The sequence below is a fragment of the Doryrhamphus excisus genome, chromosome 7, assembly GCF_030265055.1.
Source record: "Doryrhamphus excisus isolate RoL2022-K1 chromosome 7, RoL_Dexc_1.0, whole genome shotgun sequence".
Taxonomy (NCBI): Eukaryota; Metazoa; Chordata; class Actinopteri; order Syngnathiformes; family Syngnathidae; genus Doryrhamphus; species Doryrhamphus excisus.
This window is the reverse complement of record NC_080472.1, coordinates 10737432-10758340: the sequence shown is the minus strand read 5'-3', so window position 1 is coordinate 10758340 and position 20909 is coordinate 10737432. Positions and strand designations below refer to the sequence as shown.

Here is a 20909-nt window from a genome sequence, read left to right as displayed (position 1 = left end):
TCAGCCCCCCTAAGAAAATGTAATTTTTAAAATAATTTTTAACCAAAAAAAATCTCTGGCAAATTACATAATTTGATATTTTTTTAATTGATTTTTACATTTTTTTGATAATTTTTTTTTTTTTACAAAAAAATCTCTGGCTGATACCGATCATCGTGTCTTTCATGTCATTTATAAGCATTTATAATCTCGCCCGAAGCCACCTGGGATAGGCTCCAGCAGTGGCGCCATTAGGCCTATTTTAGGGGGACTTCAGCCCCCCTAAGAAAATGTAATTTTTAAAATAATTTTTTAACCAAAAAAAATCTCTCAAAAATAGATTTTTTTTTACTACAAGATCTCTGGTCTTGTAGTAGGCATTAGGCCTATTTTAGTCCCCCTAAGCAAATGTAATTGTTTTCTTAAAAATTTTTAACCAAAAAAAATCTCTGACAAATTACATAATTTGCTATTTTTTTTTAATTGATTTTTAAAAATTTTTAATTCATTTTTTTTTTCGTTACAAAAAATCTCTGGCCGATACCGATCATCATGTCTTTCATGTCATTTATAAGTATTTATAATCTCGCCCGAAGCCAGCTGGGATAGGCTCCAGCTGTGGCGTCATTAGGCCTATTTTAGGGGGACTTCAGCCCTCCTAAATAAATGTATTTTTTTGAAGAGTTTTTTTTTTCAACTTTTTTTTTTATTGATATTGATTTTTAAAAACATTTTTATTGATTTTTTTTTTTTTTACAAAAAAATCTCTGGCCGATACCGATCATTGTGTCTTTCATGTCATTTATGAGCATTTATAATCTCGCCCGAAGCCAGCTGGGATAGGCTCCAGCAATTTTTCATTTTTTTTTTTTTTTTTTATAAAAAAATCTCTCGAATTTCATATAATAGGACAAAAGCAGGCTAATAAGCAATCCAATAAGCAGGCTAATACTCCCCCTACTACTCCCCTACTCTGATTAGTAATAATCAGAAGAAGAATAATGATGATAGTACAGTAAACCTCGGATATATCGGATTCAATTGTTCCCACTGGTTTTGTCCGATATAAGCGAAATCCGTTATATGCGTATACCGGAAAATGTCTGTTTTATGCATATATCGGATTTATATCCGGTATATGCGTAAATCGGATTTTATCCGTTATAAAAAGGCACTTCCTTGACTATGTTTCCAATGTACCTGGACGCGCAGGCAACGCTGCAAACGCTGCAAATGACGTCGTATAGCGGCCTGTCACGATTCGGCGAATCGGAGCGCCACGATGTGGCCATCCGATATATGCGAGGGAAATTTAATGGAAATGCATTGGAACGGCACTGGAGATTTTGTCCGAAATAGGCGAAATCCGTTATAAAAAATCCGATATATGCAATGAATTTTTATTGGAAATGCATTACAGAAAAATTGTTTCTTTTTTATCTGTCCGTTGTGAGCGAATTTCCGATATATCCGAGTCCGATATATCCGAGGTTTACTGTAATAATAGTAGGCTAATGAATAATATAATAATGATTATGATATGACTGATGACTGTCCACTGGACAGAATGGTTGCAGAGCTTGAGTTTTGCAGTGTAGATTGTGTGTACTTGTGTACATTTAATGGTGGACTAAAACTATTGAGTATCTCTACTAAATCTGCCCTTTTCTTGTTCCTTATTTGTTTTTTGTATGTTTGGATGTTACGCCAAAGAACTACGTTGCTGGCGTAGTGACACCCTGCCACGCCGGCTAGTCACTAGCCGACTAGCAACGAGCTTCACCACGATTCAACACGATCATCCCCCAGGACCTGGTATGCAAGTTGGAGCCGCTGGGCCTCAAGACCTCCCTGTGCAACTGGCTGCTTGACTTCCTCACAGATAGAACAAATAGATGTCAGAGTGGGCAACAACACATCCAGTGTCATCTCCCTTAACACTGGCTCACCCCAGGGATGTGTTCTCAGCCCCCTGTTGTTTACCCTGATGACCCATGACTGTCGCCCCAGATAAAGCAGCAACCACATCCTGAAGTAACAGTTGTGGGCCTCATTCAGGACAACAACAAACTGGCTTACAGGCAGGAAGTGAAACACCTCGTGGATTGGTACAAGGCGAACAACCTGGCCCTGAACGTTGACAAAACAAAAGAGATCATCGTCGACTTCAGGAGATATTAGCAAGCTAATAGGCCGCTATGAAGGGCCTTTCGTGACACAAATACATTCAGGACACAGTTGCACAACACAAATGGAAAAATGGAGGCAAAATATGGGAGTACGTTTTCAATATTAACATAAAAATGCTTCATTCCGATTTCCAATCCTTTCTCTCCGACGGGGCAAACACACAGCGATGTCCATTCACATAAGCGCTGCAGGATCGAAAACAACTGTAAAAAAATGTTGCAAATCCAAAACCAAAATCATTCAAAACAGCTCCATGTGAGAAACGTTAGCGACATTAGCAAAGCTAGCAGGGGCCCCAGACCGGTCAAAGTGAGCGGCCATTCAAACTCTGGACTGTTCACATCAACTAACTAAATGAGATGGTCCCTATTTCCCCTCGACGTACAGTACGGTGGCCGTACATGGAGGGGGGGGGGTCCTGTTTGTGTAGTCTTGTGCATGGGGACCACAAAGGGTCACACAAAGTGGCTGAAAGCCGGGCGCTTGGCAAAGGCTGGAGAGACGAGGCCAATGCGGCCGGTGCCAGCGTGGGAAGTGGACCACTTTATCCCGGACCGACAGGATTGTGTCACTTCCAGAGCGCAGTGTCCAACCGATTCATCTCTGGCACATCACAAACCTGGGACACAATGGTTCACATCCAGCCACTTGCCAGCCCGGAGAGGTGTACAATCGTGTACACAACCCACCCGTGCTCATTCCCTCCCCACCGCCGCGGTTCTTTCTCGTTGGCTCACGGTATGTTCTAAAAATGGAATTGGATGAAAAAACGGAGACAAAATGTTTTAGTGGTGTTTTTTCAATTAAAAAAACATGAATCGAATACCAAAATAGTTGCTGATGAGGCGGAGAGTCGCAACGCTACTGTATAGTGTTGTGTTCTGCTGTTTGTGGCTGGGAAGTCACAACATAGTGTCAGAACCAGTGGCGTCATTAGGCCTATTTTGGGGGGGGCTTCAGACGCCCCTAAAATGTTCTTAAGCCCCCTAAATAATTTTATATTTTTTTATTTGATTTTTTATTTGTTATTGATTTATTTATTTATTTGACAGATGTCCACATTTCCAAGATCACACACCCGAGTGAAGGTTTGTTGCAAAGTTTGCCCCCCCCTAAAATGTTCTTAAACCCCCTAAATAATTTGATATTTTTTATTTAATTTTTTTTTACAAAAACTATGGATTTTATTTTACTTAATGTAAAATAAGTAAATAATTTGATATTTTTTATTAATTTTTTTGTTTATTTATTTTTTTACAAAAACTGTGGACTTTATTTTACTTAAAGTAAAATAATAAAGTAAGTAAATAATTTGATATTTTTTATTTATTTTTTTGTTTGTTTATTTATTTATTTACAAAAACTATGGACTTTATTTTACTTAAACAATTGCATGTAATTGTTTAAGTATTTATGTGTCAAACAGATGTCCACATTTCCAGGACCACACACCAACCCGAGTGAAGGTTTGTTGCAAAGTTTGCCCCCCCCCAAAAAATGTTCTTAAACCCCCTAAATAATTTGATATTTTTTATTTAATTTTTTATTTATTTTTATAATTTTTTTTTTTTTTACAAAAACTATGGACTTTATTTTACTTAAAGTAATAAAGTAAGTAAATAATGTGATATTTTTTATTAATTTTTTTCTTTTATTTATTTATTTATTTATTATTTTACAAAAACTATGGACTGTATTTTACTTAAACAATTGCATGTAATTATTTAAGTAAAATAAATTTTATTAAACCCCCTCAATAATTTGATATTTTTAATGTAATTTTTTATTTATTTAAAACACATTTTTTTTTACAAAAACTATGGACTTTATTTTACTTAAAGAATTGCATGTAATTGTTTAAGTATTTATGTGTCAAACAGATGTCCACATTTCCAGGACCACAAACTGCAAAGTTTGCCCCCCCCCCCAAAAAAATGTTCTTAAACCCCCTAAATAATTTGATATTTTTAATGTAATTTTTTATTTATTTTTAATCACAACAGAAGCAGGGCCAGCTTATTGCAACATTTATTGACCAAGTGAGATGATGCAATGTTGCATGAGGTTACTCGTCTGTTCCAGAGCGCCATGTAAGACGGGTGGGCAAATATTTTGACTTGTGGGCCGCATTGAGTTAACAATATTGTCCCGGGGGCAGATCATACATTTAACACACATAAACACACTATTTTATGCATAGAATTTTCCTTGAATTATTTGTCTAATTTTATTATATTTTTTATTATATTATTAGATTTCTGATATTTATTTTTGTTATACTATCAGCTGTATGTTCCATATCCATTTTTTCAGGAGCAGTTTAAACATCACACCACATCAAACTCATTCATTCATTTTCTTCTGCTTATCCTCATGAGGGTCGCGGGGGTGCTGGAGCCTATCCCAGCTGTGTTTGGGCGAAAGGTGGTGGCCAGCCAATCCCAGGGCACATATAGACAAACAACCATTCACACACACATTCATACCTATGGACAATTTGGAGTGGCTAATTAACCTAGCATGTTTTTGGAATGTGGGAGGAAACCGGAGTACCCGGAGAAAACCCACGCATGCATGGGGAGAACATGCAAACTCCACACAGAGAGGACCGAGGGTGGAATTGAACCCTGGTCTCCTAGCTGTGAGGTCTGCGTGCTAACCACTCAACCGCCGTGCAGCAGACACATCAAACTATGTCATTTAATTTTGTTACTAAATAAGACGTTAAAAGTTGAAATACGTAGAAAGCAACTGACGGGCCGGATTCAAACTCTTGGTGTGCCGCATGTGGCCCGCGGGCCGTAGCTTGCCCACCCCCTGGTAAGGATGTAGCGTATGGGTGAGATATCAAGTCAACATCATTCTGTGGTCAGAGGAAGTATTTGGCCATCGTTGGGCCAAAGTTGATGTCAAAACACACAAGCAAATATAAAAAGCGGTTTTAGTATTTACCCACTCAATACGTTGACCTGGCATTCAATGGCAGGGACCAAAGTTTAAGTTCAAGAGCTAGGTTTAGCTTGAAAGATCCCGAGGAGTCCTGTAGCGTGGTGCCAACCCCCCTCATGTGAAAATCATCCTTGAATTCTGAATGAAAGCTTATTTAACATTTGTTTCCATTCAGTCATCAACGCCAGCAGGCGGTGTTCGATAGCCTTGACGGGACATGTCGACCGGACGTAAAATCAATATCAAATAAATCTCATTCACTGAAATAATCCCGCGTGTCCTGTTTATTTCCTGTCTGCCTTGTCCTTTACTGCTGCCTGTTTGCCGTCTGTCTGTCCTTTCAGACGGGTCAATAGTCCTCGCAAACGTCCTGCCGGCCACCAAGCCAAACATAGAACTTTGACTTGTTACTCTACTGCATTTTCACTCATTCAACCCCATCGGTTGTTCTACGGCGTTCATAGGTAAGTTTCAGGAAAATATCAGTTTCTGACTAAAAAAAGTGAGGAAAGTAGTTTTTTGGGAACACCCTGGACTGGTGGCCAAACTCCACACAGAGATGGCCGAGGGTGGGAAAGACAAAATAAGAAGCCAAAAAGTTACCACTTCCACACAAAATAGGAGGAAAACTCATTCATTCAATTTCTACCGCTTTTCCTCACGAGGGTTGCGGGGGTGCTGGAGCCTATCCCAGCTGTTTCGGGCGAGAGGCGGGGTCCACCCTGGACTGGTGGCCAGCCAATCACAGGGCACACATAGACAAACAACCATTCACACTCACATTCATACCTATGGACAATTTGGAGTGGCTAATTAACCTAGCATGTTTTTTTTGGAATGTGGGAGGAAACCGGAGTACCCGGAGAAAACCCACGCATGCACGGGGAGAACATGCAAACTCCCCACACAGAGATGATGGCCGAGGGTGGAATTGAACCCTGGTCTCCAAGCTAACCACTCGACCGCCATGCCGCCCCACAGCTCAAATATCTCAAATACCAAAAATATTTCAACCATCGATACCACAACATAAACACAAAAGGGTTCTTGTACATCCAAACATTGATTGATTGACAGATGGAACACCATGAACTACTTACAAGCGTCACATTTGGAACTGAACTGGGTTCAATTCCACCCTCGGCCATCTCTGTGTGGAGTTTGCATGTTCTCCCCGTGCATGCGTGGGTTTTCTCCGGGTACTCCGGTTTCCTCCAATATTCCAAAAACATGCTAGGTTAATTGGCCACTCCAAATTGTCCATAGGTATGAATGTGAGTGTGAATGGTTGTTTGTCTATATGTGCCCTGTGAGTGGCTGGCCACCAGTCCAGGGTGTACCCCGCCTCTCGCCTGAAGACAGCTGGGATAGGCTCCAGCACCCCCTGCAACCCTCGTGAGGAAAAGCGGTAGAAAATGAATGAATGAATGAGTTCGCCTCCTATTTTGTGTGGAAGTGGTAACTTTTTGGCTTCTTATTTTGTCTTTCCCACCCACGGCCATCTCTGTGTGGAGTTTGCATGTTCTCCCCGTGCATGCGTGGGTTTTCTCCGGGTACTCCGGTTTCCTCCCACATTCCAAAAACATGCTAGGTTAATTAGCCACTCCAAATTATCCATAAGTATGAATGTGAGTGTGAATGGTTGTTTGTCTATATGTGCCCTGTGATTGGCAGGCCACCAGTCCAGGGTGTACCCCGCCTCTCGCCGGAAGACAGCTGGGATAGGCTCCAGCCTACCCCTGCACACTAGTGAGGATAAGCGGTAGAAAATGGATGGATGTACAATCAGACCGTTTGAGTGCATGGAAACGTACCGACTGGCAACTTCTTTTCAGTATTGTTTGTTATCATCATGTTGGATGCACCAAGGGGGGCGACAAAGGTTAGGGTCACAACCAGGTCCCGCTGGTGCTCCTGTAGTCTCCAGTTCATGGCAAGACCTGGCCTTGGTGCTTCCTGACCTTCCGGACCCGATGACATAATATTACATCCAACAATCTGGACCGGATGATATTGGAATGTGTACTAAATGAATAAAACTGTACTTCTCCATTTTCCACGTTGTCATATTGACTGATGTACTTATCACCAAAAGATCTTCCAAGATGATTTGGAATCCAAAATACAAGAAGTCACGTCCTGACATCTGACTTGATCCATTCGGCGACCATTTCAGCGACTTCTCGCCCTGCGTCCAAAACGAAGGCGTGGCGGAAGCCATTTTCACACAGTCTGAAATCTCCTGTGGGAAAATCCATCTTGATGTCGTCATAGTAACGTACAGGACACCATGGGTCTGATGCTCCGTAGTAGAAGAGAAGCTGAAACAGCAACGTCATCTTTCCAGGTGATGACAAAACATGACCAGTACACATGGTACTACTGTACTACATAGTACTGCAGGTTGTATGGCCCTGGTATGTTCTCAAGCAGACATGAAGCAGGTTTCTTACCTTCTCCAGGTTTTTCTTGATGGTTAGGTTATCTCTTTCCAACACTTTCCTCATCTCTTGGCCCCCCATGTACACAGCATTAGCTACAAAGACATGCAAAATAAATACTTTAATGCTTTTGTTTACTTCTCATTTCCTAAAATCACTAATTATACAAGAGATTTTTAAAAAGAGACACCAAGGGTATGAAACGAGGAGAAGAACCTGCACAGTCTCCACTGAGTAGGCCCACAGTGGCCGGGATAACGCAGGGATCCAAAGAGCCAAGACCACCAAGAACCAGCTGGACCAGACCTCTTTTGAGTCCCTCTGGCAGCAGCGAGAGCAGGAAGATGGGCAGGTAGGCCATGTAGCGCATGTGGCACAGCACGGGGGTCATGACCTTTCCCTGAGGAGTCAGGGCCATGCGTTCGATGGTTGGGAAAAGCATGACGGCCTTCAGGACCTGGTTGGAAAACATCAGAGTTGCGGTCGAACGTATGTGTACATGCACGTATGCCAGTTGGGGGGGGGTCATTGGGGGGTTGGAGCCATTTATGGGAACATGCCAGTACGTAAGGTCTGGCATTGATTGGGATGTTCAGGAACAACCCAACAATCCCGATGTCTAATTCATATTGGATATCGAGCTGACATCAGCAAAACAAAACAAAAAAAAAGATCAAATCAGATTACAATAATCCCTGGTTTCTGCCGGTTAATTGGTTCCAGATTGAACTGTAACAAGACTTGAAGACTAAAAAGAGGCTTTGATAATAATAAATTGTCCTTGAACCTAAATAAAACTAAAATCATGCTGTTTGCAGAAGCAACAGCAACAGCAGAAAGAACACGCACCAGCAAATACAAATAGACGTGTGGACATTGAAAGGGTGAAGAAAAATACATTTCTGGGGATCACAATAGATGAAAATATGAGCTGGAAACCTCATATTACAAATATACAACATAAGGTGGTCAGAAATATTTCAGTATTGAACAAAGCAAAAATTTGTTCTCCATCAGAAATCACTCCACACTCTTTATTGCTCTCTGGTTCTACCATATCTTACTTATTGTGTGGAAATATGGGCTAATAACTATAAAAGCAATCTTCACTGGCTAAATGTACTGCAAAAAAGGCCAGTAAGGATAATTCATAATGCCGCCTACAGAGAACATACTAACTCCTTATTTCTAAAATACTTCAACTTGCTGATATAGTTCATCTTCAAACAGCTAAAAATAATGCATAAGGCTAAAAATAGCTAAAAATGTCTTCCAATACTTCTCTACAAGAGAGGAGAAATATGATCTCAGGGAAGAAGTACATTTGAAATACTAGGACTACGTTATGCTAGCCATAGCATTTCAGTATGTGGAATCAAACTATGGAATGGATTGAGTAAGGAAATCAAACAATGCACAACGATGAGCCAATTCAAGAAACAATACAAGCAGTTGATGTTTGCTAAATACAAGGATGAAGAGTCTTGAACCAGTCATGATGTGCTATATATATCACTATATTGACACTTTGGTACCCATTATGGCATTGGATGCTCATATCACCGCGTACTTCGGTTCGTGACAAAAAAACAAAAAATACAAAAAAAATTCAAAAAATTTCAAACAATTTTTAAAAAAATTCAAAAATATGAAAAAAAAATCAAAAACATTTCAAAAAATTTTCTAAAAAATTCAAAAAAAATATTAAACTATATTAGGAAAGCAGGAAGTGAACAAATGTGGAACTGTGAACTGATTATGGGATGCACTCAATTGGAATCTGATGCATGCTCAAATGAAATTAAACCATTACCATTACCATTACCATTACCATTACCATTACCATGATGTACATTCAGTCCCTTCTATGGTCAAAAGACACGTAGCTCCGATGCTAACCAAGGACCGCCGGTCTATAAAATCCTGGCCCCAATCTCTCCAGCATCTTTCAGACTTTTTCCAAAACATAGTCCACGTCAGGCTGGTCTAAAGGATGCTCAGGGGCCCCAGTGGGATTATCATGTGTGTGTGTATGTGAGGTTTTATTGCTCCTGATTTACTGGCATGTCTACGGTCCAACCTGATATACGATTGTTTAACGTTCAGGCTGCTAGTGCCGATCAGAAAATACAGTCTCAGATACCACAAAGTAAGATTCCTTATTTATGAATGGAATATTTGCATAGATCATAGAAAACCTGCTTACGACCTTCTAAATATGGTTTATAACATTATTACACACATGTAATGTGCTCATAAAAGCGGCTAAATGGGTGGCTGGGCTCCCCCCTGAGAGACAAGGTGATATCCGTCATCTGGGAGAAACTCGGAGTAGAACCGCTGCTACGTTTAGCTAAACCTTTATGGTGTATGACATCCCAACTGGGCATACATACTACACCTTGAGACTGGGATCTCTCTTCATGGTCTCTAAAATGATGTAGCAGCCAATGGAGTGTCCCACGAGGACAAGGTTGACCTCCTTTGGGACAAACGTCCTCAGGAAGGTCAGTTTGTGTTCTACCTGACCATTCAGACCAAACACGTCACCGTCAGCTGCTGAGGAGGCATCTGTAAAATAAATTAAATACATAAAAGTACTATGTACTGTAAGTATTTACTTTGGTAGATGTGTGATTGTTTTTCAGGGAACGACATCAACTTTTTGAGTGTCGATGACCTCATCGGGAAGTAACATGTGCAACACTGCCATCATGTGGCCAAAAGACTGGAGAGCACATTCTGCCAGTCAAAGGCGACCCGGTGGCCTTGATGTTTATTGGTGTTATATCCATTTAGATGCAAGTGGATGGAAAAGGGACGCATTATTTGTGGTGTACATAGTACACATAGTACACATAGTACACATAGTACATAGTAACTAGTACATTCCCAATGCCTTGCCTGCCTTTGAAGGTAAATTATTGTATTTCACTGTATCTAACTTTGTTTCCAGTGGCGTCATTGGGCCTATTTTAGTGGGATTTTAGCCCCCTAAAATATTCTTAAGCCCCCGTAAATAACTTCAGATTTTTTTTATTGATTTTTATTATTTTTTACAAAAAAATCTCTGGCCAATACCAATCATTGCATCTTTCATGTCATTCATAAGCATTTATAATCTCGCCCGAAGCCGGCTGGGATAGGCTCCAGCAGTGGCATCATTCGGCCTAAGTCCCCCTAAAATGTTCTTAAGCCCCCCTAAATAATTTGATATTTTAAAAATTGATTTTTTATTATTTTTTACAAAAAAATTCTGTGGCAGATACCGATCATCGCGTCTTTCATGTAATTTATAAGCATTTATAACCACGCCCGAGGCCAGCTGGGATAGGCTCCAGCAGTGGCGTCATTAGGCCTAAGCCCCCCTAAACTGTTCTTAAGCCCACCTTGATAATTTGATATTTTTTATAGATTTTTTTAATTTAAAAAAATATTTTTTTTTTTACAAAACAAATCTCTGACAAATCTCATATAATAGGGCAAAAGCAGGCTAATAAGCAAGCCAATAAGCAGGCTAATATTCGCCTACTACTACTACTGCTAGTATTACTACTATAGTATTACTACTACTACTACTGCTAGTAGTAGTAGTAATAATCAGAAGAATAATAATGATGATAGTAATCATAATAGGCTAATGAATAATATAATATTGATTATGATATGAGTGATCACTGTCCACTGGACAGAATGGTTGCAGAGCTTGAGCAGCGGTTTTGCAGTATAGATTGTGTGTACTTGTGTACATTTAATGGTGGCCTAAAACTATTGAGTATCTCTACTAAATCTGTCCAAAAGCGGCAAAGTTATATCCCGGTGCTTGGTCCTTTCATTTCATTCATATCCTGTGCATCTCCAGGGGGGCTAAGCCCTCCCTGTCCTCAGAACCTAGTGACGCCCCTGGATGTTTCTACATACATTTTTATGATACCTCTGGTATTTGCATTCTATGGTTCAGTACACATTTTTACAATAACAAATGTCATTTTGTTCCATTTAAGCCCAAATCATAATGAAATCAACAACTGTACAGTAATCCCTCATTTATCGTGATGAATGGGTTCCAAGGGACACCAAGCCCAGGAAACAACATGAATGTTTGTTTTTTTAATTGCTTGTGCGTGTTAGAAGTATCAACAGAACAAAAACACAAAAGAAGCTAGAATGTACAACCGACTGCGCTAATGAAGTCATGGATTTGTCCGCAGGTTTACCTTCCACCATGTCCATGGACGCTGGGGGCTCACAGTGGCCTGCATGGCTCACAGCCCACACTGGGTGGCGGTTGCCAAACATGCTGCAAAGCGTTTGGAGGAAGGTCCGGTAGAAGCCCACGACCCCTGGGTTCCCTGCATGGTGTAGAAATACACCATACGTTTAGTATTTGGCACATATTTGAAGGTGCAGTGGTTGAAAGCACCAATAACTGGATTCCTACTCACCGGGAATGACAAGAAAAAGCAATTTGTGTCCATTGTGCAAGTGAGAAGGACCACATTTAAGAACCTCTGTGATGGCTCCATAGCAGTAGATAAAACTTGTTTGTGCTCCATTCTTGATGTCCATCACTGTGTTTTCCATTCCATCACCTTAGAAAGGAGAACACAATTGTAGTATTCATTTGAAAACAGCATAGTTTGGAAGTGGCAGCAGGTCCAAAGGGCTCCGTGGGTTCCACGTCACAGGTGAGACTACTGTAGATAAGAGTGGAACATTTAAAAGAAAACTCAATGGAAACTAAAAAAGATACCACTGTGTTTTTCTCAACTTGACGCCTGAGTCCTACCTTCATTGTATCAGCGTATTTTATTCTAAATTAACCAAATATCACCGTTCATGAATGTTAATTGTATAATAAATATGTCTTCGACCGCACTACCATTGACAGGCACAGGCTCCGCTTAATAATAATCATCTTTTAACCTCTCAAAAAGACTAACAAGATCGAGAAACGGTTAGCTTCCACTTACCGCCGGTATGAATGTCATCCATTTGTTTATTTCCGGTGCCGAAATGTGTTCTTCGGCTTTCGGAGTCATCTGTGGCAGGTACACAACTTGATGGGAGAATTGCTGCCACCTACCGGAGTGGAGTGCTAATGACACACGACGTAGCACCATGACTAGCGGTACGGTACAGTACTGGATATATTTATTATTTATATATTATTTATATATGTACGGTATGTATATACGTCGTGATTCGTGTTTTAAAATAAATATGATACTCAAATAACTCTTTTATACATTTAAATGTGGAAAGCCACACTCGTTTCTGAAAAAATGGTCAAATCAAAGTATTGCATCAACTTGAGTCTGCTCAACTGTAGTTAACATTTTGGCCGCTAGATGGCAACGTAGCACTGCATAGCACAAGTACTTTAGTGTGTCATTTACAGGACATGAAACAGGACAAGCCATCCTTTCCCAGTTATCCACACTGGGGTCGTCGGGGGATGCTGGAGCCTATCCCATCTGATTTAGGGTGATACGCCGTGGACTGGTCACCAGCCAATCACAGGCACAGACAACACGTAGTAAATACATGGTCAGTACTGTCAATAGCGGTAATATAATAATACCGGACCAAGATTTTAGGTAAACAACAAAATAAGGTAGACTTACAAATTTATTGCGGACAATTTAAAAATATATAAATACAATAATGTAAGACAATGGAGCAATATCACAAAATAACATTGTTCCTATATATTCCCTTTTATTACATACATTAGTAGGAGCAAAATAAAGTCAATAGTGAAAAATAACTGAACCAAAGAACAAAGTACTATTGGAAAAACATAAACAAAAGCATGTAAACATGTCCTGTGAAAAACAACATCATTGTGCACCAGGTGACAGTTCAAACAGAAAAAGAGCCTTGTCGACATGAAATAACAACCACACAGTCATCTTCACTCGCCTGTAATTCTTTGTTTACACCACATTGTGCAGGCAACAGGATCACTTCAGTGACATGAAAGACGGCATACCAAGCTAGCAAGTTAGCCTCTCCAGTTTACGTATTCAAACATTCAGTGTTTCAGGGTGGGCAAGAAGGCCAAAGTATGAAGCCACAAAGTTACCACTTCCACACCGAACAGGAGAACTTTTTTTTACTCTAAATCAGTGATTTTCAACCACTGTGCCGCGGCACACTAGTGTACCTTGAGAAACCGTCAGGTGTGCCGTGAGGAATTATCCAATATCACTTTTTATAATTAACATTTATTAATCATCATTTGCAAATATGATGTCAATAGCCATTATACCCAAATATTCCAATTCACTTTGGTTTATTTGCTCAAACGGAAAGAATTGAACAGGGATGGAATATTCCTTTAACCAATCCGATTGAGGTATCTTGTACCCGCTCAAACGGAAAGTTGTCAGGGTGCCTTCTTCTTCCTGGTGTTTTTCTTCTTCTGTTGTTTATTGGCGGTTGGCAAGCAGCTTTCGTGTGCATTAGCGCCATCTGTGGAACAGAATCTAAATACTTCTATACTTTATTCACAAGTGCAGTTTTATTAAACAAGAAAATATATATCTATATAAAACATGTCCTGAGTTTAATTATAAAATATTAGCAAGATTGAATTTGATCTTTTCCTGTTTAAATTGATCCCGGGTGCGTTCTTTCAGCGCATGCTCAGATATGACGTAACACGCAGATCCAGACGTTCTTCACTTTTAAAAATGGAGGCCAGCAATCGGCACTGGACTAAGCAAAGTTTGTTTTTGATTCAAACTAAATTTCAAGACTGGACAGACGAAAAACTGGCAATACGGAGTTATTCCGACAAGTGAAAGAATAACTCGGGGAAGCCGGTATGACGTGATGTTGATGTTTACGTTTTACTGGGCATGCCCTATTGACTATTCTGGTTGATTTTCATGGCGCATGTAGATTGAGATTGGAATATTCCTTTCCATGGATACCATTGTTTCCCGAAAGGTCATTGGGAAAGAGAAAAAGTGGTGATGTAAAAACGTGGCTACTGTGGAGTGTCTGTGGTGTAAAGACTGGCATAGCAATGTAATATTGGTCCGTGTGGCAACACCTAGCTTGTTCCTCCCATAGACTTATTGATGCACGTGTGAGGTCGTGGTGACATTTTGGAACATTTTTGGTTACTGGTGTGCTACAAGATTTTTACAATGTAAAAAAACGTGCCGTGGCTCAAAACAGGTTGAAAATCACTGCTCTATGGTGTCGGACATTCCATGTAGTGTAGCATTACTAATGTCTCGGGACCAGAGTACTACATATAACTTGTCTTTCACTATTTTTGACCAAAAATAGAATATTAGTTAATCCCGTGTTTGAACCGTGATGTAGCAAGAGATGATATTGTGTCGACACGGTCAATAAGAGAAGTGTATGCTAGTTCAAAGCTACTGCACATCAGGGTTCTTGTTGTAAGTCAGCGTCAGGTTTTTATCAAATGAAAGTTGAGGATTGGTCAGCAAGGTTTTGAACCCGGCATCGTCCCATAGAGAAAAGTCTCGAACTTCAGGAGTTCCAATTCCCAGAAAGGGTACGGTCATCACAGGTACCGAGAGCGGAACGGTCAAAAAGTCCACATTGGCTTCTCCGTGAGCCTGCAAGTTGACGGTAATATTCATGAAATGTTTTTTTACGGCAATGTTGTGATTGTATTTGTATTGGTTGAATCTAGCCGAGCCGATCCAGTAAGTCTGTTGCTTCTCGGGATTGACCCGGATACCGTAGTCATGCCGGAGATGGACATGACCGGTAAGTTTGAGAGGGAAGAGCATCTTTAAATCAGCTTCATTCTTTACATCAACAGCAGCTTCAAAAGGACAGGCCACCAAATCCAGAGAGTTGGAAATGGAACCGGTTGTGCTTCCGGTGAGTTGTGAAACATGACTGGCTGTCAGTGCGACCTTCAAGTCCTCCATACGGACTTCTCCACGAGCCGCCATGACACTCTTTTTCAAAAATGGAGCTTCAGCTTCACATTCTGCTTCCAAAAGAATATGTTGAAGGAGAACCGATTCCGCTGTAAGCGTTTGCTTGAACCTGAACGATGTACAATCCGTGCGGCCTTCTAAAGTCAACATGGCGGTGCCGACGTTGGAATTGACTTGGAAATGACTTTCATGCGTTCCTTCATCAGAGTAGTTTGGGATGGACCACGTTCCTCGACCGCTCGTTTTACTACTCAACGTGATTCTTCCAGAATCAGCTTCCACCGCCACGCCGTGTTTCACCGACGCCTGACTTGAGATTCCCATCGAGGGCGTGTCCAAATTATGGTTGTAGGTGGTGGTCATATTTACGGAGATCCCGCTCCGCAGTGAGATTCCCAAGTGGTTAGCCAGGTCTGCTGTGTACATTGAAGTTGTTGCCTTGGCTGCCGTGTTTGCGTGGACCTCGGCAGAAGAACTTCCAAGCACCAAAGATGCGTTGTGATCCACGGAGAAAGCCAAATGGGAAGCTTTCAGAGTTTCTTGGAATTTTACCTCCTGAAATCCGGGTGCCTCCAAGTGAGTCTTTGCTTCAAAAGTATATTCCAGAAGCGGCACAATAGACTTGGCATTGGACGCAATCGTGACTGTAAGCTGCGGGATTCCTGAAGTGGATGTTGAATTCTCGAAAATCTTTCCCGAAGAGACGACAGTATACACGGGAGAACTGACCTCGAATGCACTATGGAATTCTCCAAAACCTGTAGCGCAAACGTTACTGGGAACATCAGGCAGTCTGATTCCTGGCACTGGAAACGTTGGGACTTCAAAGTCCTTCACTTGTAACTTAGGGATGCTGATGTTTGGAATTTGGATTTCCAAAAGTCTTATTTCTGGGAAGTTGACATCCGGTAGTGGAAATATGTAAAGAACTTTTAAGTCTCCAAAAATATCCTCCGGATCAACGGCGGGTATTTCAAATCCTTTGATGTAATCTATTACTGCGATGATTTGCACTTTGAGCTCATCCAGCGATATCCTGAAGGCAGGAACCGGAATCGAGCCGAGAACATTGAACTCTGGGATGGAGATTTCTGCTGGAATGGTCATTCCATGCAGTTTGTTCAAGTCAAGTCCAAATTCAGGAATCACAAGGTCTGTGAAAGGCACGGTAAAAGATGGGAATTGCAGCTCAGCTTTATTCAGCTTATCCAAGATTCCATCCACGGTTTGCTTGATCTCATCCAGGATTTCGGCGTCCGTCGCCATTTTTTTCAATTCCTCTATCAGTCGCTTGATGTTTGCGGATATAAAGGCGACAATGTTGCTGTAGGACTGGCTTGCTCTTTGGAGGTAAATGTACGCTTCGTCTTGGATATCCATGTCAAGGATTCTCTGTCTGATGTCTTCAAGGACATCCTGGATCTTCATTATGATGTCATTGTAAAACACACGGTCAATCACGTGTGTTAGCTTCCTCAGAGAGTCCGCCACCTTCGTGTTCTGGAGTTTGTTGACGAATGTCCAAACTGCACCTTGAATCTTCCTGGCAAACGCTCCAAAAGCTTGGAGCTTCGACACCAAGTCATGTTCCTTCAACCTCTCATTCAGGAACGCCGTGACTTGTGAAATGTTCCTGTTGCTGGCATCCACAAATGTGTTGTAGTCAAACTCCTCCATTGACCTCAGAACTGAACAAACATGCTCGTTCAGTTCTTCGAAGCTCTTCTCCAAATCGGCTCCCCTCAGATGATCGCTCACACTTTGCAGAAGCTGTAGAATTTGACCAAGAACGGATTCTAATGGGATTTCTTTTAGAGTATTTACCAGCGACCGCACGTTGTCTTCTACGTTGAGCTTTTGGATGAGCACTACACCCTGGTCCAGGATTTCTTTAAGGTCTTTCCCAAGGCCGAATCTTGACACGTGGTCCTTGATGTAGCACAAAACTGCATTGAGTTTGCTGGGGATTTCATATTCATCCGTCCAGTTGATGACAACGTCACTCATAGATTCCATCACCCTTGCAATCTTTGTGTATGGAATTTCGTAAGACAGCTGTTCGATGCCCATCTCAATTGAAAGCAGGAGCTCTTTTACACGCTGGGATAATATCTTCACATCCAAATTCTCAATTTTACGTTTGATATTTGTTAGGATTTCTTTGATTTTGCCAAGGATTCCATAATTTGAGTCGAAGTCTCTGATCCAGGCAGTGCTGTTATCGGTCAGCTTTTCCAAATCCATCCGTTCAACACCGTTCGATACCAAATGCAGGACTCTAAGAAGTGATTCCTGGATGGAGAACTTATCATTAAACATATGAAGATGATCTCCAACGATGGTAAAAGTATTTGTTATTTTGTCGGAAAAACGTCCTTTCCTGACGTGTTCTTTCACAGCCAAAAGCAGGTCTCTAATTCCGGTCGAAATTCCCAGCAGCGTATTCTCCAAATGCCTTCTCAGGGTGTTTACAACGACCTCCAAGTCATCCAATGTCACGGCAAACACGTCAGTAAAATAATCCACTTTTGCTTTCATTTCATTCACTTTGTTTTCCAGGTCCACCTCTCGCATGAAGCGACGCACGTCCAATGCTAACTGGTCCAACTGCGCTCCAAATTCCGATATGATCCACTGAATATTTACATTGCTAATGTACCTATGGAATTTCTCCAAAGCCTGCATACATGTGTTTTTGAGTTGTTGAAAAGCGCCCGGAATGGAGGGAATGCTACTGAGGGGTGTCGCAATGACACGGCAGCCTCTTGACTTATCGTATCTGAGAAATCCGCTTATCGAGAATTCTTGCATTTCGGGAAGAGCGTCAATATCTGCGTCGCTCGGGCTGAACGCATCTGTGAGCATTCGTCCCGAAAACTCAAATCCGGTCTTTTGCGGGTTGTTATAAGCGGCGACATCCTGGTCGTAGGCGTGATTGAGGAGTTTGGATCCCATTTTCCACATCAGCGCTTGATGGCACGGCGTTACGAGGCCGGTAAAGGAGTTATCCACATGAGTGGTTAGCTCAGTTGCCCGTGCATGTGTAGCGGACACGCTGCTATCATGCGAGTATGTCAACGCTAAAGGTTCCGCTTTCACTAACAGCTTACTGTAGAGTTGTCCCGTGTGATTCCCGAACAGATACGCCTCTCCGTTACCGTTGACGACGGCCTCCACGTTCAGCGTGAAAGGTAGCACCGCACTTCGTATGACGCCGTCCAAACGTAGCAGCTCGGAATTTATTTTCGACTCACAATAAGACGCGGCGGAAAGTCCAGCTAACTCCAGTCCGCAGGTTTGACTCATCTGCATTCCGAGCACATTCCCATTTGCGCTTCCGCTCAGGCTTAGCTTAGCTGACTCCAGCTTAATGCGGAGTTCTTTTTTGAAAGTGACGTGGTACAATTTGAGCGAGCACGTAGCGTTAGCTTTGATTACAAACGGCTTCACATGGATATGGGTGTCTTGCTGGTAGAAGATCTCGTCACAGAGAAAGCTGCCGGTCTCGGTGCGTAGATCAAACGTCCACGGAGCGAGTGTCAGAGCGTAGCGGTTTTGTGTTTTAATCTGCCGCCACGCTGTCATGGCGTCGCTGGTAACGGTGAAAGCGTTGCGGTTCAACGTAGCATTGAGTTCATTTCTTGTGCTAACATTGAAGACGTTGCCGTTAAAGACACCGTAGAAGGAGCCTTCCGTGGCGTTGACACGACTCTCGATGTTGACCTCGCCTCCGCCGTACTCGGACGTTGTTTTCGTTTTGGACGACAGCGACGCTCCTTCACTGTCCATGGCAGCATTAACGATGCTCTCAAATGTCGCCGAGCCGTACCGAAAACGGTTACTTCCACTTGCGCTCACACCGTTTTTGTCTACCGTGAGAGATGCCCTGTGGAGTCCCTGGCCGCCATCAACGGCGAGCAATCCGTCGGAGTTGACTTCCAGTCTTCTGGAGTCGAGTGAGCCTGTAAGAAGCGAGTACGCCCGATTTGTTGCATCATCGGCCTGCGATTCGACTCGGAGGAGGAGAGTACGGCCGGAAACGCCAAAGTCAACTTTGTTGCTGAGCACGTTCCCCACGGCGTTGGCGACACCCAAGCACTTGAGGCTTAGTTGGGAGTCCTTGTAGTTGAGTTCCAGCACATGGCTGAGGAGGTCTTCCTGGGCTTTTGTTTCTGAGACCAATCTCAGCTCTGCGTTATCATAAACTCCATGCATGGAATTATGAATTTGCAGGAATGGTGAGTGGAATTGCAGCACGGATTCTCCTCTTCCTTTTTCCTGGAGTCGATGCAAGCTATAACTGTTGCTATAGGAACCGTTGCTGTAGAAGGACACGATTCTAAGAGTCCCATCCCAGGTCCCCCCTGCAGTGACTTGGTCTGAGTCCAGAGTGGAAGTGGACTGGCCGATATAGCAGAGACGAGCGTGGAGACCAAGCGGACTAGATGCTTCCATCTTGTAATGGGCTTTGGCCTGCAACCTGGTGGTCACATCCAAGGTTTCCCAGAAAGCCAGGCTGGTCTTAAGAAGACTGTGGCTGAAGGAATTATTCAGCAGGTACTCCAGATGATCATCAGATCTTCCTGACATCATCCCAGCTCCTAGAAGACAAATTACATTACAATACAGTCAGTGTATGAAAAACATGACGACATTTTCTCTTGGTCACCACCAAAGTATTTCATGTTTGGATTAGTCTGGATTTCACTTGACTTGGTGGGGGGTTGCTGAAAAATACACAAAGTAATGCTGATATTAATGCTGATATTAATGCTGATATTAATGCTGATATTAATGCTGATATTAATGCTGATATTAATGCTGATATTAATGCGGATATTAATGCGGATAGTAATTCTGATATTCATTCGGATACTAATGCAGATACTAATGCAGATACTAATGCATATACTAATGCTGATATTCATGCTGATACTAGTGCAGATACTAGTGCAGATACTCGTGCAGATACTCGTGCAGATACTCGTGCAGATACTCGTGCTGATACTCGTGCTGATACTCGTGCTGATACTCGTGCTGATATTCATGCTGATATTCATGCTGATATTCATGCTGATACTAATGCAGATACTAATGCAGTTACTAATGCTGATACTAATGCTGATATTCATGCTGATACTAATGCTGATACTAATGCAGATACTAATGCTGATATTCATGCTGATATTCATGCAGATACTAATGTTGATACTAATGCTGATATTCATGTTGATACTAATGCTGATACTAATGCTGATATTCATGCTGATACTAATGCTGATATTCATGCTGATACTCATGCTGATACTCATGCTGATACTAATGATGATACTAATGCTGATACTAATGCTGATACTAATGCTGATATTATTGTTGATACTATTGCTGATATTCATGTTGATATTCATGTTGA

At 41.7% G+C, this 20909-nt stretch overlaps 2 protein-coding genes across 9 annotated transcripts in view; both read right to left on the bottom strand.

Annotated features, from left to right (window-relative positions):
• Nucleotides 1-6751: 6751 nt before the first annotated feature.
• Nucleotides 6752-12660, bottom strand: ldah (lipid droplet associated hydrolase). Of its 4 annotated transcripts, none has more exons than XM_058077609.1 (7): nt 12349-12513; nt 12005-12256; nt 11777-11911; nt 9961-10130; nt 7776-8016; nt 7572-7654; nt 6752-7457 (listed from the first exon to the last, which is right to left on the bottom strand). In XM_058077609.1, exons 2-7 carry the CDS (start codon nt 12141-12143, stop codon nt 7251-7253), a joined length of 975 nt encoding a protein of 324 aa, XP_057933592.1. In that variant the 5' UTR covers nt 12144-12256; nt 12349-12513; the 3' UTR covers nt 6752-7250. The 4 variants fall into 4 exon arrangements, with proteins under 4 accessions (XP_057933592.1, XP_057933590.1, XP_057933588.1 ...); XM_058077607.1 differs by having other exon boundaries at nt 12005-12151; XM_058077605.1 differs by lacking the exon at nt 12349-12513 and adding an exon at nt 12533-12660 and having other exon boundaries at nt 6754-7457; nt 12005-12151.
• A 512-nt stretch (nt 12661-13172) lies between these two features.
• Nucleotides 13173-20909, bottom strand: part of apoba (apolipoprotein Ba) — a 30622-nt gene continuing 22885 nt past the window's right edge. For all 5 annotated transcript variants that reach the window (XM_058077189.1, XM_058077190.1, XM_058077193.1 and 2 more), the window contains one exon: nt 13173-20097. In XM_058077189.1, coding sequence (XP_057933172.1) covers nt 14957-20097 — 5141 coding nt within the window. In that variant the 3' untranslated portion in view covers nt 13173-14956. The remainder of the gene's footprint in view (nt 20098-20909) is intronic.